At 45.3% G+C, this 25,008-nt stretch overlaps 1 protein-coding gene across 5 annotated transcripts in view; it reads left to right on the top strand.

Annotated features, from left to right (window-relative positions):
• Positions 1-25,008, top strand: part of LOC125958326 (serine-rich adhesin for platelets) — a 185,108-nt gene that overhangs the window by 137,024 nt on the left and 23,076 nt on the right. For all 5 annotated transcript variants that reach the window (XM_049691602.1, XM_049691604.1, XM_049691606.1 and 2 more), the window contains exon 5: positions 11,911-12,002. In XM_049691602.1, the coding sequence (XP_049547559.1) occupies positions 11,911-12,002 (92 nt within the window). The remainder of the gene's footprint in view (positions 1-11,910; positions 12,003-25,008) is intronic.

Raw genomic sequence — 25,008 nt, 5'->3', positions numbered from 1 at the left:
TGTCTCCTCCCTGGGGGGGTGCTTCAGGTCTTTTAATTTTACGCGAGAAAGTCGCCCGTTAGGCGTTTTCCCTCGGACCGGCTGGAAGGCTGCTGGTGGTGGAGCCGCTCGGCCACGGATTTACGACCACGAGCGGCATAAATCATCGCCTATAAATTATGGCATTTCTTACATGCAGAACAGTAATCTGTTATAGTTCTTGGTGTGGTGTGCTTCGTTGGTTGGTTGTTGGCCATTTCCCCGTGCCTAGCGGTTGATGATTCTTTTTTCGGTTCTCTCTCCATCTCTCTCTCTCTCTCTCTCTCTCTCTCCCTCTTTCTCTCTCTCTCTCTCTCTTTTATGTGATGGCACTTTTGCACTTCTTCAACGTGCTCCGTTGGTTGCTTTTTATTTATCGAAAGGAGGAACCTCTAGCGAGGGATTTTCCGCCTTTACCACCCCAAAGTGTCTTCACGCGGTGACCTCCACGGGGACGCCTGTTTTCACACACACACACAGCCAGTGGAGCTTATCAGGCCGAGGTGTTGGAGAAGGTTCTTCTGTTCGGATTTTATGGCACTCACCAAGCACCCTCTGACCCTAATTAATGAATCCCTTTCTCGCAAGGCTTAAGCCAGAGACCCCGGGGGCAATTTGGTTTTTTTTTGGGACTATTCAGTGTTCGGCGCACAGCCGGGAGTCAATCCAGCGGGTCCAAGATGGGTCCTCCATCGTCTCATCGTGCGATGGGGTGGCAATAAATGGAAGGAAATGTCGTTCACGCACCTTCCATCGCGACCTCTCTTGGATCTCGGCCTCTAATCCATCCATCCATCCAGTGCTGCTACTTGTCCGGCCACTGCCACTGACAAATGGGTGTTGCGGTGGTTTTTTGGCGATGCTTTCCACGACACACAACGGCCATCGTTTTGACTAACGAGCGTCAATCATCCAACGCGATCTCAATGATATAAAGGTGACCCCGCTCGCCATGGGAGCTATGAAGATGAAAATTAATAAATCTAATGCTCGCCAGTCACGAGTCCCCCCGTTTTCAAGAGGTCGGCGTGTGGCGATGCATGATGGATTCCAGGGGAGTCGGAATCAGAGTCAGGCTGTTCCGCTTTATTAGTAGCGGCTTGATGTTTAACGATCATGCAGCGACACTGGAGCTCAATCCCCCAAGGTAATTCCTTTTGCATGCCCGGCTAGAAGGACATCGGGATTACCTTCCACGTTTCGTTTTCCTTTTTAGCTCCCCCTTTGCCGTGCAGGTGATTTGTTGCTCGCGAAACGACGAAACCGATTTGTCGTCGTCGTCGTCGTCATTGTCGTCATGAAGCAGAACTGCCTCTTTACCCTAATCTACCCTCGAAAAAAAAAAAACGCGCCCGAAGAAAGACGGAATGTATTTACTTTGATGTGCTTATGATAGAGCTCGGTGAAGCCAATAAGGAGAGGGGAGAGGAGTTGTACAAGTTACACAGGGGAGAGTGCACGGAGTGAGGAAAACCATAATTTTAGGCAATAAAATTAGAATCAAGTCGTAAAAGTTCACAATCGAAAGCCATTAATCTCTGGGTTGGTGGTGGTGGTGGTGGTGGTGGTTGGAGTTGCGCCGCAGCCACGCTCCGCGCACGCTCCTTTTCCTCTCTCTTTCTCTCGCTTTTCTGGTTGTTGGGATTAAATATGTCTTATTAGTTTTTAACACGTCTTTTATTGGCGTCCCTACCATTGGGTGGTTTGGTGGAGCATTTGGTTGGTTGACTTCCGGTGGTGGTTTGTTTTTGTGGAGTGTGAGGGTTGTTACGTCGTGTGTTTTCGGTGGTTTGTCGTCGTTGTCGAACCAATCAGTTTAAATTCACTTTTCCACATTTTAATTTCCCTTCTGCCAGCGCCAGCGAAGGCTGCTACTTGTTGACTGATGGAAGCGAGTGATAATGGCGCGCACACAGAATTGATTGCTGACGAGTTTGATAAGACAAACTGATGGAAAATAGGAACAGTTCCTTCCTTAACGAAATGTCATTCAAGCTGCTGCTCCTTGGCCATCCTTATATCGACAGTTATCAGTAGCAGCAGCAGCAGTAGCACTAAAAGCCCGACGACATAAACAACCCAATTCCAACATTCATCGCGATACATAAAACATCACCAGAAAACCACCACCACCACCACCAGAATCATAATTCGTGGCCACATAAAAACACAGATGGTTCCGAATCAGTTAGCGCGCTTCTGTTGGCCAATAGTTTGCCATAAAACGCGCGACACTAAAGCACCGCTAATTGTGTGTAGTAGGGACATTGCGATGGAGGGAAAGAACCCCGTAAACCCCGTCTGTTCTATCGTTTGGCCTCTGGTTTCATTGCTCGTTTTCATGTACTTAAAATAATTCAAAAATGTGTTCCCTCCTCGCGCGATTGTGCGCGTGATCCGTGCGCGAGATTTTCATCTAAATAATGCACGCCGGCCACGACCATTGGCTGGGGTAGGAGGGGCGAGTTAGTGTTTTGCGTAATGTTTGGAACTTTTGGAACCGGGCTGCTTAAGTGCCACCATTTTATGGGAAGAACTGGGTTGGTTAATAAACATTTCGGAGGAGCGGAGATTGTCGCATGCTAAACGCGGTGGCTTCGTGAGAAGAACCGAATAAATAGCAACTCCTTAAGCGGCGCCGGCCTTTTGTGTTCACAGATTAGTTCCATTGGAAGGACGGGGTCTGGCCTGGCCACGACCATTTCCTATCCAAGTCAAAGAAGCGCTCAAGCGAGTGAGGAAATCGTGTCACGATTCCTGTATAAACCAACTTACGGTATTCAGAAGGCATCTCGGATCTCGAGGCAATCCCATCCGGTGTTGTTGGGGCGCTGGCAATCGATGATAAGGTCCGGGTGTTTGGACCCCTTCGGCAGCAGCAGCACCGGCGCCCTTCAATCAATCTTCATTCATTCTGCTTTCGAATTCAGGGTGCGGCGCATCGTGCATCGTAAAGTAAAAAGTGTACTCACACTCGCACCATCTCCTTCGTACATGCAACTCCTCCTAATTGTATGTACCCCCCTCGCGTTTCGAGTACTTTCAATTTAGAATCGAGTCCTAGGCCTATAGTCTTCAACCGACGACGAGGACGAGGACGAGGTGCTGTGGTTCAATCAAACTGGCTTAGTAGTGACAGAGAGAGAGAGAGAAAGAGAGAGAATGCAACGGCAGCAGAGAGATCGGGTCGGGGTCAACCTAATTTAGTGTGTCAATGCTGGCTGGACGGGGAGAGAGAGAGAGCGAATGAGAGGGAGACAGATTTACAAGTCTAATGTGTCCGCTTCCGCCTGCTGCCTGCTTTCCGCGCGATGGGATCGAACGTTTTCCCGGGCCCCAAACGGATTCGGATTCGGTTCGGAGGAAAAGTAATCCGTTAGCTAAGACCGCGCGAGGCCCTCGGCGTGATAGCGATGCAAGACGAGACTTAGAATATACTAGAACCAAGACAGAGAGAGAGAGCGAGGCCTTGGTATTATTTATTCCGCTCGAGTGTGTATATTTTACGATTATGGGAATTAGAAATAGTAAATCCTCAATCCTCCTCTGCTTTTGCTAACCCCTTTTCGCGCCCAGGTCCATGTGAATGTGCGCCACGAACGACTAGTGGTGGTGGTCGCGACGCGACGACAACCACCACCAGCTAACCGGGAGCCAGCTAGCCAACCGAGAACTGATGGGTTCCGAATCCAATCTACAAATTCCCGCCAACGGCGTCACCATATGTGTCGGAGGGGATGGTCTTATAAATGTATGTTTTGTTGTTGGTGGTGCGTTTGGCTTGGCCATGGTCTGGGCCGGGCCTAGCAGTCCGTACCGTACCGTACCGTGGTCGCGAGACTCCGCGTCGGTCTCTCTCTCTCTTCCCGTTCTCCATAATTCTTCACCCTTTGCAATGGCCATTCTTGGCTTTTGTAAGTTCCGCGTTCGTCGTAGTCGTGTGTAGCGTTGGTTCTCGTTATGCTCCCTGAAAATGGCCCGTGCATTCACGGTGACCGAGTGGTACCGACCGTTTGTTCAGGATGGATTTACTTCCGAACAGATGTTTTTAAAGGACACTTATTCTAGGAAAGGTTTCGAAATATTAATAGAAAATGAAGACATTGGTTGGATATTGAAGCTTTGTTTTTAAAATGGGGCGTTAATTCAGGGTAAAGCAACGATAAGTTTTTAAGGACTTTTGTAACTTGATTTTAATTTTCTATCAGAATATTATATTCAATTGCATCTTTTAAAGAATATTTGGACGCAATTTGAGGAATATTTGCAGAAAATTTAGAGCATACATTTTTGGGAGAAGTGCTTCTTTGTTAGAGAGATAATTTTTCCAGGTTTTGAGTTTTGAGTTTAAAACAAGTTTTATTGGGTTTTAATTGAATTTTCAATATGCTCATTATTGGCAACATTTTGATGTTGAAAAGTAATGATTTTTATGATGTTGACGTATAGACTGAGTTTTTCACAAATATTTTTGTAAATTAGGGAGAGATTAAGCATTTCGTTTGATAGCTTTTGGGTAAAACTACTCCAAAGTAGCGAAATGCATCGAACCACGAAGCTCAATTTTGCAATAAAGATAACCTTGGTTAGTTCAATTTCTATTGTTTCACAACGTTTAATAGTCTAGTCTTGAATGGATTAGCATTCAACCAAACAATGTTCAAAATGTGTATGATATAAAAGATTAACTGCCTAAGCTCCCTTTAATGAAAAACATAAATCATAAATATAACAAAACAAAAACCCGAAACCATTTTTAAAGCCCTTGTTTCGATCTGTCTTAAATAGAACATCGAAATGGCCCACTGATACACAGGAATTCTATTGTAACCGTGGCTACCGTGGCATTGGTAATCGCATTTTGAATGCTAGTTACATCGTTTGACAATTTATTTGATCAGGATGTTCTGAACCCGGCATTTGACGGTTGGCATCGCAAACCCTCTCTTCCAAAGACCACACCAAACACCGAACCAGAAGACGGTCCACAGACGGTTTACCTGCACCACCCCAGACATGAACCAGGGTGCATTGTTATGCTCTATGCACCTCTATGCTACCATGCAGCTCCATGCCTAATGTTTGCTGCTGCTGCAACCACATGGCTCTTCTATACACAAGCGAGGAAACGAGTCCTTACACTACAAATCGACGAATCGTTTGTGCATGTTTGTGTACAAAATAGCGAACTAGCATTAAAGTGGCAAATGGTACCATGGATCCTGCTGCTGCTGCTACTAGTGTGTCAAGTCTTTAAGGCAGGCCAACTGCAACACCCAACACGTGCTGTGTTTGTTGGGTTTTACGCGAAAGAAAGTCCTTTCCACATTTGGCTTTCCCAACCACTAGACTCCTGGCGAGACCACTGTTGAGTGGTGGTACTGGCCTGGAGGTCCCTTACACACTCCTCTCGGCCTCCGTAGCTTACCACGTTGTTGGCCGTTCGAGTGGAATTTATACATCCGCCGCCCATGCATAGAAGCGGTAGAGTTGTGATCGTTTCTGGTTTGTTTTTCACCCCGTTTTTCGTTTCGCCATCGCCAGTTTTTTTGTTTTATTTTCGCTTTTTAGCTTTCGTTCCGGTGTGTTCAGGATGTGTATCTCAAAGTCCAAGGCTTGACCGCCCCGGGGCCTCGGGGAAGATTTACGCAGCAGCTAGAATTAGTGCACGCTCCGGTCTGCTCCGGTGGTCACTTGTAATCCTAGAGTTCGCGTCGGCGATTGTGCGTACGAGTGTTGGTGACGCTCCGCGACCCGTTCAAGGCGATAAATAAAGCTCAACGACGAGTGTTGAGTCCACCCCTTAAATTATCATCGCTTTATTTTTTTTAAAGCGCAGAAAAGAACATTCTAGCATTCTAAACGCTTACACAGTGTAAACGGTTTAAAAAGTAAATCGCAAAAAAAACGCCTGAGGAAAAAGAAAACCGGAACGGTACCAACAACACATCTTTTCTCAAAAGTGCCTTTCGTGACGATGAACCGATGGCGTTTCCCAATGTTTCACGCCTCGCGCTCCGTTTGTGTGTGTGTGTGTGAGTGCACCGCGTGGCCTGTAGCATCCCGGTTTGCTGCTGGTACTAATGTTGTGTAAACATGCGCAGCAGCGCCCCCCCACCCCGTCCTATGCCTTAATAGATGTAAGCCATTTCATTTGTCGTTTTTAATTCGGAACTCCGGAACGAATCGCTTTTGGTACGGTCAGGACAGACGAGAAGACAGGACAGGGCAGGGGTGCAGAAGGTCTCACTTACCTCTGGCTCCACCTCCCAGCTACAGCTCCGGCGTCGGCTGTACCCACTCATTATGAAATAATAATAAGTTTTTCCACTAATTTGTAATGTGTTTTTTGGCTTGTACCGGGCGTGTGTGTGTGTGTGTGTGTGTATGTGTTTGTTTTTGTTATTTCTGGGGGGTGGTCTGTGGTCTCTGGTGGACTCTCTGGGTGGAGGTACCAGCCCCAGAGCCCCTCCTTGGACACACTCACCGCTCTCTCAATTGGGTGTGAAGAGAAAAGTTTTCCTCAAGGTTTTCCCTCTTAGTGGCAGCAGAAGCATATCAAACTCATCGACACCCGGTGTGTGTGTGTGTGTGCTTTGGGGTTGTTCGTGCCGTTCGGTCGCGAAAGTTGGCTGGCATGTCCCGTCCCGTGGCACGACCAGATGGCCAGAAGAACCTGTCCATTTTTTTCGTTTCGTTTCGTTTCGTTTTTTTCCTATTCTCACCTTCACCTCACGGGGGGCTCTCACTCGGGGCTGTAATGAAACGATGGGATTTGGAGCCGTGCCGTCGAAGGCACGAAAGGCACTTTGGCGAACGGAAAAGGAAATGGGGATCCCAATGGGCGGTTGGAAGGATGAAAAGTTTTTCACCATCGAATGGGGGGAGTGGGCAGGTGCATTAAAAATGCATGATCGTTGGTCGTGGTCGTTGGTCATGGAAAAACACCTCCTAGGCCCCGGCCCCGGTCCAACACTTCCCCGTGGAGTCATCAATTTGTCATCTCTTTCGTGGTGTTCGCGTATCGTTTCTTCCACCGGCGACGCCGCGGCCGTCAACAAGCACCACAATGTGTCCCACGGGAGAGGTCGTGGTCGAGGTCGTGTGAACGGTTAACCACTATTGGTCTTTGGTCCCGGCGCCGGATAAAACCACCGGATGTGCATCGTTACATTGTGATTTCCGCTTCGAGCGAGAGAGAGAGAGAAGGATTCATTTTTTGTTTTTTGGTGGAATGAAAGTTTCTTAAGACAACTTAAACACAATCTTTCGTAGCCCCCCTTCCCCCGCTTCAGTTGCTCAGTTTGTGAAGCAATTTCGAAGTTTAATTTTGACTCATTTGGTGCTTGAAGAAGGGGCCGGACTTCAACCCGTTTTTTGGGAGTCAGAAGGAGCGCTTCAGAAGAAGAAGAAGTTGTCGTTACCATTCACGGTGTCGCACGTTCTGTTTCTGAAAACTTATCCCCGATGTCTCGGTGGTTGGTGGTTCTGACGGGAAAACTGGAGATGCTGGAATGGGTCCCTGGCACACTCTCTCTCCTTCTTTCTGCGTTCAGAAAACACGGTGTCAACGACGGTGGTACCAGCACAATTACACGGCAACAGCTTCATCGTATCGTCTTAGCTTCACTCCTTAGCCTTAGCTTCCACTTAGCTTGCTCGTCGAGACTCGGAGCTCGTTCTGCAATTGTTAGTTTTAGATTCTGTCAACCGAATCGTTGTTCATTTGTACCGAGAAAATGGGACTGTAACAGACAGTCAAATTGATCCTTCCAATTATGAACACTCGTCGTCGTCCTCGTCGCCATCGTTGTCGTTGTTGTTGTTGAGCAGCGAACGGTCCGGACTAAACTGAGGCAATGAAGTCAGCTTTGGGTCGTATTAGGGAAGAGTTTTTGCTTTTCCCTGGAAACGTTTTGGAAATGATTGCTCTAGAGTGAGTGAGTATAAGAGGTGCGTGACAAAGGGTTCGTTACCGTACACACACACGCACGCACATTGTCGCTTATCGGTAGTGCTGCCCTTTTGACACTTATGACGGCGGTGCATGTTGGTGCACCAAAACGCAAACGGTCTCTCCTCGCACGTCGTTCGTCATCCGTCGACAGAATCGTTGACCATGACGGTGGCCAAAGTGGTCAGCCAGCTCGCCAGCCACCCCGCCAGCCAGCCATCCATCAAACAAACTTCAAAGTTTATGCTCATTTGCATAGGAATGAGTCCCTGAGCCAGGGGGCCTGGCATGCCAACACAAGCAAGCAAGGGTAAGCGCGCACCTGCTCGAATCGTGTACAACGACGATGACGATGAAGAGTAGCATCGAGCGGTTCAAGTTACATCATAATCAATTACCCTGGAGTACCGGTGCGATACTACTGGTGCCACGAGTGCGCGCGTGTGCGTCAGCAACGGTGTTGACATATACAGGACAGGAGCAGTTGTGGCACCCCGAACTCGTCGCCTCGATGTCGTTAATAGATAATCAATCATTTTGACGGAAATCATGATGGTGTCCGGTGGTTGATAAGCAAATCGGTGCAATAAGGATCGTAATTGACTGAAATGGAGTAAATTGAAATGATATGGTTCAGTTACTGTTACCTTAGAGTGAGTAGAAGATCTGTTATGTTGGTCATCCTAGGGATGGGGGTGTCTGGACTATTTAAACCAATAAAAACCTTTAAAGATAAGTTCTTTTGAAACAGTCTGGATATGTTGATAAGGGAGAGAATTCTTAACACGTATTCATCGTCACATTTAGCAATACTGGCCTGTGTTTATTCGAATAATATAGGATATATAGGATGTAGTTACATGTATATTTTCTTCTTCTTTATGTTTCATTATTATAACAATGCATATTACTTATTCTTTTGTCCACGATGTGAGCCGTGCCCTGATGCTGTCTTGTTCTCCATATGATCTTATCGCAATCGCGTCGTTTTTAAACATTTGCGATCGAACCCTTTTCTTGATAATCATCTACACCTCAGAATTTTACCAACAGAGGCTTTATTCTTCGCTGTTAGTTCAAAGGATAATTTATGGCTTTATAATGATCCTTTGATATTGCTTTGATGTTTTGAAGGATTTTGATCCTTTTAAATTGCTTGCTTCAGACGATTCGAGTAGGATCGTCATGATCACTGTTTTAGCTCGTACGATGTTCCAGATTAGTTTACTATTCGATTCAACGCCTTGTTTGTGAATCTTCTGGATGATAGTTTATAACTTTTTATACATGCACATAAACTAGATAAGTCGGTTAAGGTTATTTAATCCCCTTGTCATTTGTTGATAGTTTACTAATTTCATTATTTGAACAAACAATTTCAATTGAGTCAAGCATACAGTCTAATGATGCGATCCACTGATAGCTTTTTATGGAGCTTCTAATTAGTAGATAACTAGCATGACCCGCGTGCGTTGCTACGCGTAGAAGTTTAGGTTTTACTGAAATGTTCTATTTCTTTGAGTTTCTACTTTGTGTGTTAGGATTGTTGTTAATATTTGCCGATGATTCAACCTTGGTTACATGATCGCCAACCATGGTTTTGAGCGTATTTTTGAATTTCATGGATTGATCAGCTACTATTACTAAATCATCATTGGCCGTTGATACTCGGCTGGCACGCTTCCCTTTTGCCTGCGAAGGAATCAGCAACATTTCCGCGCACCGACTAACTGAGACGGTTTGTTTTGTATGTTATCCCGTCGCCTTTAATTCCTCCTCGATTTTGAGGGACTATCGAGCTCAGGTTTTTTGTCGTGGGTGCTAGGCCCTCGGAAAGGGGTCTCTTCGTTTTTGGGATATCATTAGCGTCGCAAAGAATCTGACCAAAAGGAGTTTTCTAGTCAGATACCCCTTTATTCGCAAATCGCCTGCCCTTTAACACCCCGAGTCTGCCAGTATCCTTCTAGGGAACACACATAATGACTCATTTTTCTAATAACTCAACTCAATTTCCAATAACCCCGCGCAACAGCATTTATGATAATGTTAATATTTGGTATATATTGCCCTTTAGTATAGATTCGATATGAATGCCAATTTTTTTAGCTAATGATGTAGTTAATGCTTGCAAATAAACTATAGAATTCAACATGAACATGAAAGTTTCGTGTTTTCATCGATACGACCGGATATCGGTATCTGACTCGACGATTGGAAATATCTGAATTTTTCATATTGCACTTCAATTATCATCATTTTTCTTTGGGCAAAGTGCGAATTTTTTTACCTCCTACTAAAAATGCATCCTGTTAATACCTGCACATTTTAAATTTTTATACATAATTTTTTGATCTTTGATGAAATTTCGAAAATTCGAATTGTGCATATTGCCCCAGTATGCTTAAACCGGTTTTAGCTAAGCCTTCTAGGATAAAATTCTCATCAATTAAATTAATTCGCGCTGGCAACGCTCCCTAGAGCTCAGTATTGCAACTACTGTTCGGTGATTTAGTGGATTTTCAAAAAATCATTAAAAAATACCTGTTTGAGCTAGGGCTATGAAAATTTGAGAATATTAGTTTTTTTGTATGAAAAATCTAAAAAAAATATCAAATCAAAGGTTAACAAAAAGTTACGAAAAATAATTTTGCTAGTTTTTGAATAACTTAAGTAATAGGGATGAAATATAGTTTACATCCGATTCTGATACCTACAGAAGATACACACAAAGTTTGGTTCGAATCGGTTCAGCCGTTTCGGAGGAGTTTGGACACAAAAAAATGTGACACGAGATTTTTATATATATAGATAATTGAATAGATTCCTGTCTCAGATAACATCGGGTGTTCATGCTACAGACCTAAGATTTAGCCTAAGGACTTCAAAATACAAAATGAAGACTATTATTTACAATTCAACAACAAAACAAAACACGAAAGAAATAAAACAGTGGTGGTTAAATGCGCATTAAAATCATAAAATTGATTTCCACAAGTTTCCCCAAAAAAAACCGGACGCTACTAGAGCCCACAATGCTATCGTTTGTTCGACTTAAGCAATCGGTGAAGGATAACCACCCGGAACAACCGGAAAACCAACCAAACGGCGTGGCTAACGGGTGGGTAATTTGTTAACGCGAGAACCCGACACCTGACCAATGGCCATTCGGACGGTTGGTCGTGCCGCTCGTTAGTGAAACATCTTTATGTGCGCCAAGTGCGCACCTCAGGCCAGACCAGGAGACGGGGTGCTACTTTCCACGAAAACACGAATGCGCACACACGCACACACACGAGCTGGTGCGATCCGACCGGAAACATATTTCGGTTTATCGCTTCCACATTATCACTACATTGCGCCGAACGCCGTGGCTACGGAATGTAGGCCGGTAATGCGGTAAGCTGCTTAAAGGTGGAAAGGGGTGGCCTTCCACGTCCGGAAACCAAGCTGCCGGAAGGTGTTTGGCAGGAAACAGCCGCCTGCCGGTGTGCCAGATTGGGTTTTGATGTCTTCTAGTAAGCTCGGGCTAGTTGGGCAGAGAATGCGGATGGTGATACATCATTCGAAAGGAGGTCCACACAAGGGTGAAACCCATTCTCTTTCTCCTCAAATGGCCAATTAATTAATTATGTTCCGCGAGGGGTTTCCGGGTTTTTTTTTCTTCTCCTGTTTGGGTTTTTTTTATCGTGGAGGATATGCTCTGATAAGCAGCATGTTTATTTATTTAAGCAAATTAATCATACGCGCTCTGGCGTAACATACTTTCTTTCCTGCTTCTGGTGATACTCAAACTACTTTTTACAGCATTAAAACGACGAACGAATTCGTTTTCTAAAACTCTTCTATAAACTGAAATTCCACTTATCTCAATCCCGCCAATCGGCATCGGCATTGACCGTTTTTTCCTGTTCTCTTTCTGCCATCTCCTCTCCTTGCAGACGGTGAACCGATCAAGCTTCCCGATAATTTGGAGAGTTTACCCCGGGCGGACCATTTTCCGACTCAGCGACATCGATGGAATACTAATGAGGTAAGTCGGTCCCGGCCACCGCTCAAACGGCCAACAATTGTTTTCTCCGTTTTTTCCTCTCACTCCCTCTACCTTCAACCCCGTTCTTCTTACTTCCTGGCGATTTCTGGTTTCTGGACAATATCTTTCTTGCATTCTTGAGAGGGAGAGAGATGCACCTCCGAGAAGAAGGATAAACATCAGTTCGCCTAGGGAATGCGGAAATCAGAATCCGGAGGAGAAAGATTGTTTTGCGGCCCCCTAATTCCCTTGGCTAAACAGTTTTCTCCCGTCGGAGAGTCCGAAATCAATTAGAAGACGGTTGACGACAGAGTGGTTATGTCCTCTGGAGAACCTTAATTTCCTGGAGTAAATGTTGATCTCAAGAGATTAGTTAATTTCCGTTGAAGTGCGGCTTCTCCATTACAGGTGCTTAATTTCAATTAAACGTATCTTAACAACTTCATTTTGGATAAAACTATACGAAGCGATAAATGAAGAAACAATCGAGAAGTATCAACCAATTCAACGGATTTAATCCATCTCTGCACTCTCTGCCTTGTAGTAAGTCTCGGCCTCCTATGGTTTACAATCCTGTAAACCTCGCTTCGGTCGGTCATGCGTTGCTGTGCGACTTGCCTGTTTACTTACGGCACGTCACGTACTGAGACCACCGTCGTGGTACTCTCCGGGATATTGTTTTGGATTGAATTGTTTCATATAAACACTTTTTATTGGATTACGGCTAGCCCCTTCGAGTTGCCGGTGGCAATCCTTGGTTCCGTTCCACATCGTCAGCCATCATCGAGGTGGGGGAGAGGAATCATTGGAAGGGTGGAAAATCTTCAAAAGTTTTTCCCAGTTTTTTTTTTCGTGTGCCCCGTTTTGGTGGCTTAGCTTCTTGTGCAGCAGCGGGAGTCAAAGGTTGAGACCAAAGCAAACTTTGTATCCCAATTTTTTGAACTCCGACGTTCCGACCTTTAGTAACTAGGGGATCACACGATGGAAAAAGAGGAGACGAAGGAGAGGCGTTCTTTAACTACATTATTTGCCATTTTCCTCCGAATGAACTTCGTTTTACTTCCACGTACCCACGAGTGAGCACAATTCATGGCTGTTGTTCGACGTCAGCAAAAGTGACATGCCAGGCCAGGGGCCTTGTGCTTGCTTGCGGGCGCCTGCCGTAGACCGTAGCGGCTTCGTCTACTAATACCGACCGCTGACCGATCTGCGAAGGATGTATTGTGCATTTTTAAGTTCCCACTACCCACTACGCGAGTTCCTTTCTTTTTACCGCCGTCATCATCGCCGTGGAGTGGTACAATGTGGTACAAAACGTTCCGACGTCGACGATCGATCGATGCACACACACGCGTCGAGTGGAATGCAACCAACCTGAATGAGGAGGTGCAGTAGGAGCTGTTGGTGTGCTGTGTGTGTGTGTGTGTGCTTGCACGGCGAAGGACCAGCAGCCGGGACGTCGAGGACGACGACGACGACGACGTGCGCAACCCGAAAAACCGAAGTAAATGGCCTCGAGGGTCGTTTGGTGGTTGGTTTGGAGGACGTGGCCCGTACGCCTATTGAGCTGATTGTTGATTTTCACGCCCCCGATGCACTCCTCCCTTCCTTCTCTTCCTCTCTCTGTCTCCTCTTCTCCATCACCTACAGAGGACTCCTGGGCATGGGCCAGCTTATTACCGCGAGCTGAAGCGGAAAATGTGTGTACGCGAGCAATAATAAACTCCCGAACAGGATTACGGTTCGGCGCGAGGTGGCCGTTTGAGCGGATCGTAGGAAAGAGAGAGAGAGAGAGATAGAGAGAGAAGGCGAGCGAGATAAGGCCCTGTAAGCCCGGTGAGCATCATATGGGGCCCGGGGTGAAAGGTGTTTAAAAGGTATTTGAAGGGTGGAGGGTGGTTGAGTTGAGCATGAGCGCCAGTCCAGTGTCCGCATAGACAATCCCGTCAATAAAAGGGAGGGTGAGCGACTGGAGGAGTGTGGTCTGTTGAGCCGCCATCGTACGCCTCGTGGGGGTGTTTAGGAGTTGGCGTATCGGGGCGTACCGGTCTCCGGCCCTTTACCGGATGTTGTTTGTGGTGTGCTACCCGGGGGTTTCACGGTTCGGTAACCGGAACCTCTTCTTCCCCTTCGGGCGGCCACGCTGATGTGTGGTTTAATTTGGAGTTCATACAGCCCCAGTGCGTGTCAATGTGCGTGTGTGTGTCAGCGTTTGTCCTTCAAATGAATCCTTTCACACCCTACGGGTGACCGCCTATCGCGCGATCGGACCGGTAAAGAGCCGCGTGACCAGCCAGCAACCAGCGGATGCGGCCAGTCGTCTGTGGGGTCATCCTTTCTCGAGGGTGATAAAATACATATTTTATAACCTCATTTGGGACGGTGTGAGGTGTGATTGTTTGCATCGACAATGAAGAGACAGAAAGGCAGAGACACAGGGAGAGAGAGAGAGAACTGATGGAGAGAGGGATGATTAGCGCCAAAGTCAAAGCGTGCTGCCAGCGGGACGCTGATTGGTTCCGGAAATGCTGTAGACAAGGTAAAACGGCGTAGTAGAGAATTTGGAAAGTGGAAGGCATTCCATCGTGGCAAGGAAGTTTATTCTTTAACTTCAACAACGGTAACTGTTTGGTGATAAACAATAGCAAACAGTAGAGGCTAAAATTAAATAATGAATTCAATAGCGACGATTGAATTCTTTTAGGCATTGCTTGTCAATGTTCATGTATTCTAAATATTTGATATGTCCTTTGTTAGCTTCAATGACCGTTGATAGGTTAATCCCTAAATTTCCTTGCTTAAATTAAAATTAAAATCAGTTGATTCCTTAAAATCAGGTGGCAGATTTTGAGGTTTATCTTATTATTAGAAAAAAACCAAACCAAAAATGTCTATCGGCTTCATTTTTTTTTGCAACAGTATTACGCACTTGCAAAGCGATGTTTGTGGTACGAGCGAATAATGAACATACCTATCTGAAAGTCAAATGTATTGATATCCAGTACAAATATGGCACATTAGCATATAGGGATTGATAAGCTACAATCAGAGCTAATGTCTTTGCCTATAAAATAGCGCTCCAAAACATAAACAATCCAAAGTTTTCTAAATTGTGATTAGTCCTTTTTATGTCGTTTTAGTGAATGGTTGCTAAACCACAAAATTAATGATTCACTGATATAAAACCATTGCAAAAACTGCAAAATTGGTCAAATTAAGATACAATACTTTACAAACCAAAAAAAATTTTTTTCGGAGACATCAATGAGGTAAAGATATGGTTCGAAACCTTAGTAATAGTTACGGACATTTTAGTTTTACCTGTTTATTTATTTTTATTTGAATAACTAACTAAATAACCCAATAGCCATACTCCAGATATTTAACCCTCGGTTGGGCACCCGGGTACCCGAGTATCCATTTCAAGTTTCAGCGAAAAAATGAATTACTTCCCGTAAATATTTTTTTACGAAACTCCGGATCCCCAAAGTACAACTCTTTTCAAGCCGAATCGGCTTTGGAATTGTTTTGATAATTAATATTTAAAGGTAATTATGGGCCGATAAAAATAACATACGCCCAGTGGCACCCGGGTACCCGGGTACTATGCATATGAGCTATGTTTATAAACACAAAACAACATTTTTTATCAACATTTATCAATATACACGGGTCTATTAATTGTTAAATAAGTAAACTACAACATTTTAATGAAAATTAATTGAAATTTTAATTATTGTTGAGCTATAACACCAGCAATAGGAGAAAAATAAGTAACACATTATGCAGCCCTTTATGTGCAATTTCAGCTATACATTATTTCTCAAAATCTGTATCGTCATCCTTGCGCTTTAACATCTACAACATCAATTTGTACACGTGGTATGATATGGCGAAAGGGTTTGCTGTCTAGGTTACCATGGTCAGCATCACTATTATCAATTGTGTGGGCTGTTCAAAAGCCTTTTGACGATGCAAAACAGTTTTATTTGAAGAAATAATTAATTTCATTAAAACAATTACAGAAAAATACCATCAGTATTGGATCTTAATGCTTGCTATACAACGTACTCGGTAGAGAATGATCGTATTAAGGGGTGTCAATGATATTGTGTTCCTTATTTTTATTGTTTTTTAATGCATATTGTTTTGATTTTCAAACAAAAACACGATGCCAAGACCCTTAAATTAGTTCTTGTGCACTATTTTTGTCATAAAACTTATAAAAACGGTGGAACAATCACTTAACTATGCAATGCACATAAGCTGGGTACCCGGGTACCCGGGTGCCCAACGAAGGGGTAAACGCCGGGTGCCCAACCGAGGGTTAATGTGATGCCATGTTTAGCGAAAGATCCGCGATATCGAACCTTCGGTACATGATAGGATCATTCATTATGTATCCTTTCCCCTAAATGCGTTAAAAAAAAGTGCACTCATCTCTCTAAAAGTGTTTCCCTTGATTTAAACGCTTCTCATTCCAAATGACCCTAGCAAATTCTCAAAACAATAACACTCATCAACTATCGGCATCCCAGACATCATAAGATACGTCACACGGATGGCAAAATGTGAGAATTTACAACTTTCGCTCGCCCGGAACACCATGAGCAACGTGACACCGAAAAGGAAGCCGAAAAAAGAAGAAACTTTCGAAGAGACGTTTTGTCGTTTGCATACCGATTCTTTCACGGCGTTCGATTGCTTCATCTTGCTCCAACGACTGAACGCGATGCCCGACAAATACGATAAATATCTTAAATCGAAAAACGAGCCACGGGGCCAGCCAGCCAGCACACGACGTCTCACTCTACATTCGGTCGTTTTGCCTGCGCGCAAGCCGCCTGGACCTGGCCAGACCGACAGACCGAGAGATTGACCGACCTGATCGAATGGTCCAGCATGTCGAACCAGCAACGAAACGACAGCGAGCATATGATTTTTGCACTTCAACCACCACTTTGCGGTGAGCCAAAGGACCCGATTGTCCTCATCGATGGACCGTTGTAGCGAGCGTGCAACAGTCCAACGGTGACGCCAACGACGCCGACGAAGGCGATCGGTGGTCCCGGTTTCCGGTCGTGGCGACGCGACGCTCCACATAACTCTCACTTTGTTTTGCCTAGACGCGAACGCTGGTCCTGGCCAGGCCAGAGGACGGCTTCCCGGGTGAAAGTTATTCGTAACCGATTCGGATGAGCGGCCCATTCCACCACCACCACCACCACATGACGTCGTTGGCGGTCCGGGCCAACCGATAAACAAGATCGTCGCCGATGCTGGATGGTGGTTGGAAGCTGTGGAATCGCCGCCGGGTCGCCGGGATGGCTACAGGCCAAAAGTGAGCGAAAAAAAACTAAAGTTTTGGCAAAGCTGACCTTCGATCCGGATTGTCGGATTGTTGTTTCGAATTGCTCTTGTTTCGTTCACACATTCGCACACTTCCCAGTCTGTTGGGAGGATGAAGCGACACTAATCCCCAATCGCTGTAATGTCGTGGCATAATCAACACCCTTTTCTTTGCGTTTTTTTGCTCTCTTGAAGGCGTGCAGAGGCGGGAAAGATTTACTGTTCCCTAGCTCTACTTTCACACTCTTTTGTTAGTTTCTTGTTTTGGGATTTCTAGAACGATTTGTTACCATTTTACTTGCATGCTGTTTTGATGCAACTTTATTGAATATTTTTTATGTTTTTGTCATCTAAATTCATTATCATATGCATTTTGTAAAGGAAGTATCCTCTTTTTTTACTTCATTTTTCCCGTTTTATGCCAAAAAGGCCTCAATCTTTTTATTTGCAAAACATTACTTCAGATTCTTTAGACAAATTTGATACAATTTTATTACTCTCTTATTATTTTCAAAGTTTTTAAGTAATTTTTGAACGTTCTTTTCATCTTCTTCCATTGTTGTCCATTCCATTCTCGAGATTCAAAGGCGTCAGACTATACTCTTTTTCCGTTTTACAAAACACCATACCGTCCACGGTTGGCGTAAATAGTCGTCTGGTTCCGCTTCTTTGCTTACTACTCTCACCATGATTCATTCGATCAAGCAAAGCATTTGAGCAATAGTAGAAAGAAAAAAAAACGGAGATTTAATGCGAAAGACCACGACCAGTGCCAGCACATTTGGCAATTAATAAAATGGTTGCTAATTTTTATTGCTCCTCGAGGTAGCCAGCTTTTTGTCGGTCTGCCTGGTGTCACTTCCGCTTTTATCTACTCCATCTTACGGCGGGGCTCTCCGTTAGCGCTGGCGAGACGAGCGGAAAAAAAATCTTAGATAAACTTTCCTTTCTTTCATTCGTTTTTCGGGACAAAATTTTGAGCCAAAGTGTTTTTCGTTGCTCTCAACTACTCCAGACGTTTGCCGAGCTTGTGTTGGATACGTTTACGTGAAATGAAATGCAATACTTTTACGAGCTAAAGCATTGCCACCGAATGCTTCCGATGCTTCCGATGAAACTTTTCCATCCATCGCTAAGAGCCCTTGACGCTGTCTTTCAATTAAACTCGTTTTCATTTCACGTGCGCGAGTGCTAATGCTAAACACCTTAACTAATTAAAATTTACACTCCATAAACATCGAGAATCCGTGTGCGCAAAGGACCGCCGGAGTTAGTGCCGGAGTGTTAGAGGGCATGCTCACGCGACCCACTCTCTTTCTCTCGACCGTGCCCGAAGTTGCAGTTAATTTCGCACTTGAAGGCACTTACGAGACACCAGTTGAGCAATAGGAATGTGATTTTAATGACACCTTCGTTTACCTTTGCTGCCAACACACCGCAGGTGGTGAGTGACCACCGCAGGAACAGGAACAGGATCAGGAGCGGAGGAAAAAAATGAAAAAAATAATATGAAGTCACAGTCCGGTAGTCCGGTAGCCCGGTATGGGCATCTCGTTCCGCACCAGTTGGGATGGGACTCTGGCGCTGGTGCCTGCAAAAGGTGAACGAAAAGGTTGACTCCTCTGACAAGGGATGGCAGCACGATGGCTATTCAGGGTGTATTTTGTTAGGATTTTACCCAAGGTAAACCCAGGGACCGGAGCAGAGAATCTGAATCCTTTCGATTCCGGAGCCGGTCCATTAGTAACGGGTCTCAATCTCGGTGGGCCCGGGAGTAGGGTGTGTGTGTGTGTGGTGAGGTGACCGTATGTTTAGATTGTTATGTGGTCACTTTGCGGGCCCTTCACTGGCCCGGTAGCTGGTGTAGTGTCGGTCAAAGTTCCAAAAACTTGTTGAGAACGGAACGACCGAACGGATATTCACATGCAACCAGAGATCGGTGGCTCGTGGGCTGTGGGCGAGCTCTCCAATTAGGTAGAGAGGCGCCTTTTATCACGATAGCACATGGAGCTACCGGATCCATCTACGGTTTACGAGCCTCCGTGGCTCGCACGAGACACACAGAACGATGGATGGATCGAGGTTCCGACCCGACCGGTAACGACTGACTGACACTCTGCGAAATGAGTTCATCGTTTAAGCTCAAGTGCAGTACTCGTCACTAAATGGGTTCATATTCATCAGATGCAGAGACTGGTGCGCGCCGATGGTGCACCATCTGATAGTGGATGGTGCGTGGCTGTCTTTCTCCCTCGTCTCTTGGCATTGCCTGCCAGTTGACTTACATCGCAGGCGACGAGGCTGTATCGAAAACCGATCCTTCAGATGGAATGTTAGATGGATTTCATTTGCATATGAGCATGACAGAGCTGCTCCGACTTTTAGCGGCACTTCGGCACTTTCAAGACATTTAAATATGTTTCCGTTATTTCAAATAACGTTCCGGATATTTAATAACATTGAAATAACTTTCAACACAATTCGTTTAGAGTTTCCCGATAAAAGTTATGTTGATATTCCTTTTAAAAAGTTGATGATTTAATGAGATGAATTTAATCATTTGATGATACGCTTTAATGAAACTTACAGTGTGCAAAGATAGTTTATCCATCCTGCAAGAAATTGATGTTTTAGCGTTGGATTTGCATTTTTTTTTTATAGAAAACCTATCTATTGTAAGACCAACTATTGGTTTTTTGGATACTTAGGTTCATACCTCCATTATTTTTGACGATTAAACCATTGATAGGTTTAATCCTCAAAAGATGCACTTGAGATTAAAGAACACAAATCACCGTTGAAATGGAGAAAAACACGATTTCTGTATTATTTCGATGTGCAAACAATGCAATACAACAGTATTGTAGTAGGTGGAGTAACTTTATTGCACCTTTTCCTTAATTAGTAGGTGGAGTAACTTTATTGCACCTTTTCCTTAATTACTCGGTTATTTGTAACATAACTTTTTTTTGTAGTGTGTCTTTTTGCAAAATGTAAAAAGCAAAATGATGCAAAATAAGAACAGAAGCGAAAAATAAGTCAATTTTATTTTTAGACTTAGGTTTTCCATGAAAAATCTGCCAATACGGCAATTTCTTGCAGGGTGGATATTCATTTTTTGGACATTTGGAAATTCAAATCTTAATCGTCACTTTTTGCGACTTCCTGTAGCAAAAACCGATGTTCAATCGGAACGTTCGATTTGTACCGTTTGTCGCCAAAAGCAGTGCAATCGCGGTCTTGCACTTGCACGATGTACGATGTACCCTCCATCGAACATCATCGATCTCGAACGAGGAGAAGGAGAGGAGACCTTCTAGCTGCTCGCGAGCCACTGTCGATGTCGTAATCCTTCGACTCCATCTCGTCGATTCCCGCTGGTATTGATGGGAGAGGGATGGCCGCACGTGATGGGCCTCTTCAGGTGTCCGATGTCTACCAATACCACGCACCCGGCGTCTCCAACAGTTCGCCAGAACACGCTCACAACGAAATAGAGAGAGAGAGAGAGAGAGACCGAGAGAGGCGCGTGAAGCGAATGCAAATGAGCTCGCGAGACGGCCGCCCTTTACCACCCACAAGGGCGCACACGCGGCGTGGTTCAATTTCGATTCGACGTCAAAAAGTGACGGAACGATGATGATGACCAGAAAGGTCTCCCAGCTGGAAGCCGCGTGCCCAAAACACGAACGGAGAAACGGAAAACGGAAACGAACCAAACAAGATAAGGTAATCAACCGTGCGCCTCCACCGTTCCATTCCCTTTTTTGCTCCATAATGCTGCTCCTTTCGTAGTAGTTGTGGTCGGTAGGCTGGTCGCTCGGTTCGCTGCAAGTTTAGCTTCGAATTAAGTTATTCTAATTCGATCGTAAAAATACACCGAAATTGAAATGGTTTTCGTTTTCTTGAGGCATAAAATTCGTTGAAATATGTTTGAGTGTACGAGTAAGTGAGGACGGACGGGTTGGGAGAGAAAATATAAATAAATGTGGCCACCGAGTGAGCGGCAAAGAACGCGAGGACATAAAAGGCGAACCTACTGGAGAAAGGACGCTATACACATCGGACCCAAGTGGATTGCAGCGTCGCTCCGACCTCCCGTTGTACCTTCCTATATGCCTTTACATTTCTTTTCGACCTCTGAATTCGAGATATGGACATCGGGCTCTGCCATCGCTTCAAAGACTGTTTTCACTGCAAAAATGGTGTTCCAGCAAAACGGAAAAGGTGGAATAGTGGAAAATTGAATGACCACGACGTACGAGGTCATGTATTATGGGCACTGTTTGGGGTTTCTTTTGATATTAATGCACTTTTGCTCCACTCGTGCAGGAGCAGAGACTTCAACGATTCCGACAGCACGGGCAGGCATCGACGTTCCTTCATCTTTAATGCTTTTAAAGCATTGTTGCTTCAAATGCTTACATTCAAATGCTTACATGCAATGCAATGCGCGCTCAAAGTTGAATATTTTAAAGGACTTTGGCATTCGTTCGTCGGCAATATTGTTGCTTCCCCAAAAAGGGGGAGAGAAGAAAGATGCCAACAAAAACCGTCCGTCTAAACAAAACTGCTGCTCACAACACAAGATCCGATAAGACACACACACACACACACACACACACACACACACACACACACACACACACACACGCTCCGTTAGCACTATCGCACCACATCTAGAAAAGAAAAACCTCTCCAGATTCCCGCAAAAACATTATCTCTTCGCTTTCTCGTCTGCTACGATGCGATGTTGGCGCCTGGCACCCCGTGGCCGGGAGATACTCTAAAGCTCGGAAGTGGCCGTCAGAGACGGGGTCACGCTCGCACGACGGGTACCATTGGAGAAGAAGGTCCATAAATTTCCTCCGAACAAAAGGAAGGTTAATTTTTATCTTCGAACTTCTTTTTCAACTTCTTCGTCGCCCTTTTTCTTTCCATCGAGCGTGAAGATGCTAGGACGACCACCTTCGACAAACTGGGAGGAGGACAACAGTCTCTACCGCCTGTCAGGCGGATTTTTATGGGCTTTTCTTGCACTCGGCCCTCGGCCGGCTTTCGGCTTCGGCCACCGATCCACCGATAGGTTAAGTGATTTTCAGTTGAGCGGTTCCATAAACATTTTGGGTGAAATATGCTCGCCACGGACAACACAACGGGCCCGAAACGGGCGGTGGGCGATTTGGCTTCAATCAGATTTTGAGTGGCGTCCATGGCGCGACATCCGGCCGGTCGGTCGGCAGGGGGGGAGCTAATCTTATCTTTCTCCCTTCGGCCAGAACTGTTTTTTCCATTTCTTTCCGGAACGCGCGAAAGCCCTTTCCTTTCAAAGTCCAACCTTGGAACGGCTTGCCAAGAAAAGGTCAAAGAGGGAACAGATGTGTGTACAGCGCGGACCACCGTCGGTCAACGCCGGGTTGAATTATGTCTTAATTTATGGAAACCCATTCGGCTCAGCTCAGTGGCCTCAAGTCCCGCGAGTGCTGCCACGATGGGTGGGAAACACCATTTCTACATTTATACATCCCGGAATGTCGTGGCGAGTCCTGGAGTAGCGACCGGACGAGAAAAGGGACAAATTTTTATGGATGACATGAGGTGCTTTATGCCCGCGTTCGGTCGAACTACTCATACGTGGTATGGTGTGGTCTGGTCGTTATCGTGAGCGTTATGCACAAACACACAGACACACACAAACAACCCAAGGTCCAAGTAGAGCGAGAGCAAACCGTAATCAAGCAAAATGGATATAAATATAAAAACACATTAAAATGAATCGTACCAACACACACAGACAGACACGGACACACATTCGAGCCGAGGATGTAGACAGTAGATGTACAAGAAGTTGTAAAGAAATGCGTTGAATGCGTAGTATGGAAGACCTGGAGACCTCTGGAAGTCTATTTAGTAGCATTGGAAGTTGTTTACCAGACGACCACGACGACGACCGGTCCGGACAATCCGGTTGGAATTATGAAGGTTACGGTTGGTGATTGCTTTGAAGCAATGATCTCAGGCAACTAATGTCAATGTATTATGGGTCATAATCGTTCCTTTCAGAAGGAGAACTCCTGTATGTCTTGAGTGTGAATGGTTGAAATGTCCTTCGAGGTAATGGTGATCCCTGTAACGTAGACATGAACAGGGGGATAGGTCAAGATTCGATGCAAAAGACACTTTTACTACCTTCTATTGACTTACAACGATAGACTTCTTCGAGGTCCTCGAGGAGTGTCACAGAACCATGACCATGCGATATATTCACACCAGATTTCTGGTTTGGAATTGGAATGCTCCTAATTGACTTCCGTCCTGTAATCAAGGAGTGTAAGAAGTGAACTCTACAGCATCTTTCTGTTGGTTGGAGTTGGTAAATCATAGCCATACTCCAGAAGTAATCGAAGAAAATGTCTTCTTAACAGGATGTCAGACTCCTCTTTCCTTTCCGATTGGTCAATCGTCTTAACTACGATTACTACCTTAATTAAGGCAATCTGTGTTCCTCCATCATGTAAAACCACACCACAATGGTGTTACCGAGTTCTTTAGTCAACAGCCCATTAATCGCTGGGATCATCGTTGACAACAATTTGCTCTCTCTCTCAACACCGCGCTTGATGGTGAAGCATTTCAGCACTTCATTGTTTTTCTATTCATCATGCTTTCTATTCAGCACCCCAGCACAGCATGGCCAGCACAGAAGGCGGTCTAATGAACGGCGGGAATCATTGTTTTGCTAATAATTTATGGTCGAAACCACAGCTCATAATTGACCTCAATGGTCCGATGCAAAATTTATGAACTTGCCAATGTGTGTGTCCACCAGCATATCCGCCTTATCGTCCCGCTGGTGGCCGTTGGTTTCTGGGGCCAAACGGTCGCCAAACGACGGTATCTTTATCCAGTCAGGCACACACACACACACACACTCCGTGGCATACAAAAAGGACACTCGTGATACGGTGGATGGAGAGCAAACAAGAAACTGAAAAAAATGCGCTCGACTTCATCGTCGTCGTCGCCGACATGAACCTCGTGGAAAAACAATAGAGCGACACATACCAGAGGGAATATCAGCGGGGGGAAAACCGGAAGCTGCCAGCCCGTGGAAAATTTACAACGTGCAAAGCGGAAGTGCAACTTGATTTTTATCAAAATTCTCATTATGTAATAAATAAAGTTTGGCCGTGGCGTGAGCCAATCCTTCTTCTTCTTCTTCTCCTGCTGCTGCTGGTAGCATTCCTGTTGGCGTCCGTTGTCCTCACAGTACACACACACACACACACACACACACGCACACACATGGAGCGAGATGTTCCGTTTTAGGTGCCAACAGTGCCTCACGGGAGGCATGTTGCATGCTGAGCCGATGCTGGGGACCACCCGGGAATCGCCAGCTAGCGGTGCTCATGCTGTGCCCGTGGGATGCGATCACTAGCCATGGTAGACAAGCTCTCCGGGGAGGCATCAGGATGTGTGAAAAGCCCTCAAACTCCACAACTTCTCGGTCCTTCTCGTTCATCCATTAGCTGGACACACACACAGACACACAGAGACACACTCGTGACACTTACCCTGGGCCAAAATTGTCACTGGATAGCAACTTCATCTTCCTGCGACTTCAGCCAAAGAGCCAAAGCGAACCTATTTCCGA

Source organism: Anopheles darlingi, chromosome 3 (genome assembly GCF_943734745.1).
Source record: "Anopheles darlingi chromosome 3, idAnoDarlMG_H_01, whole genome shotgun sequence".
NCBI classification, from domain to species: Eukaryota; Metazoa; Arthropoda; class Insecta; order Diptera; family Culicidae; genus Anopheles; species Anopheles darlingi.
Note: the sequence above shows the minus strand (reverse complement) of the source record. Positions and strands in the feature narration are given on the sequence as shown.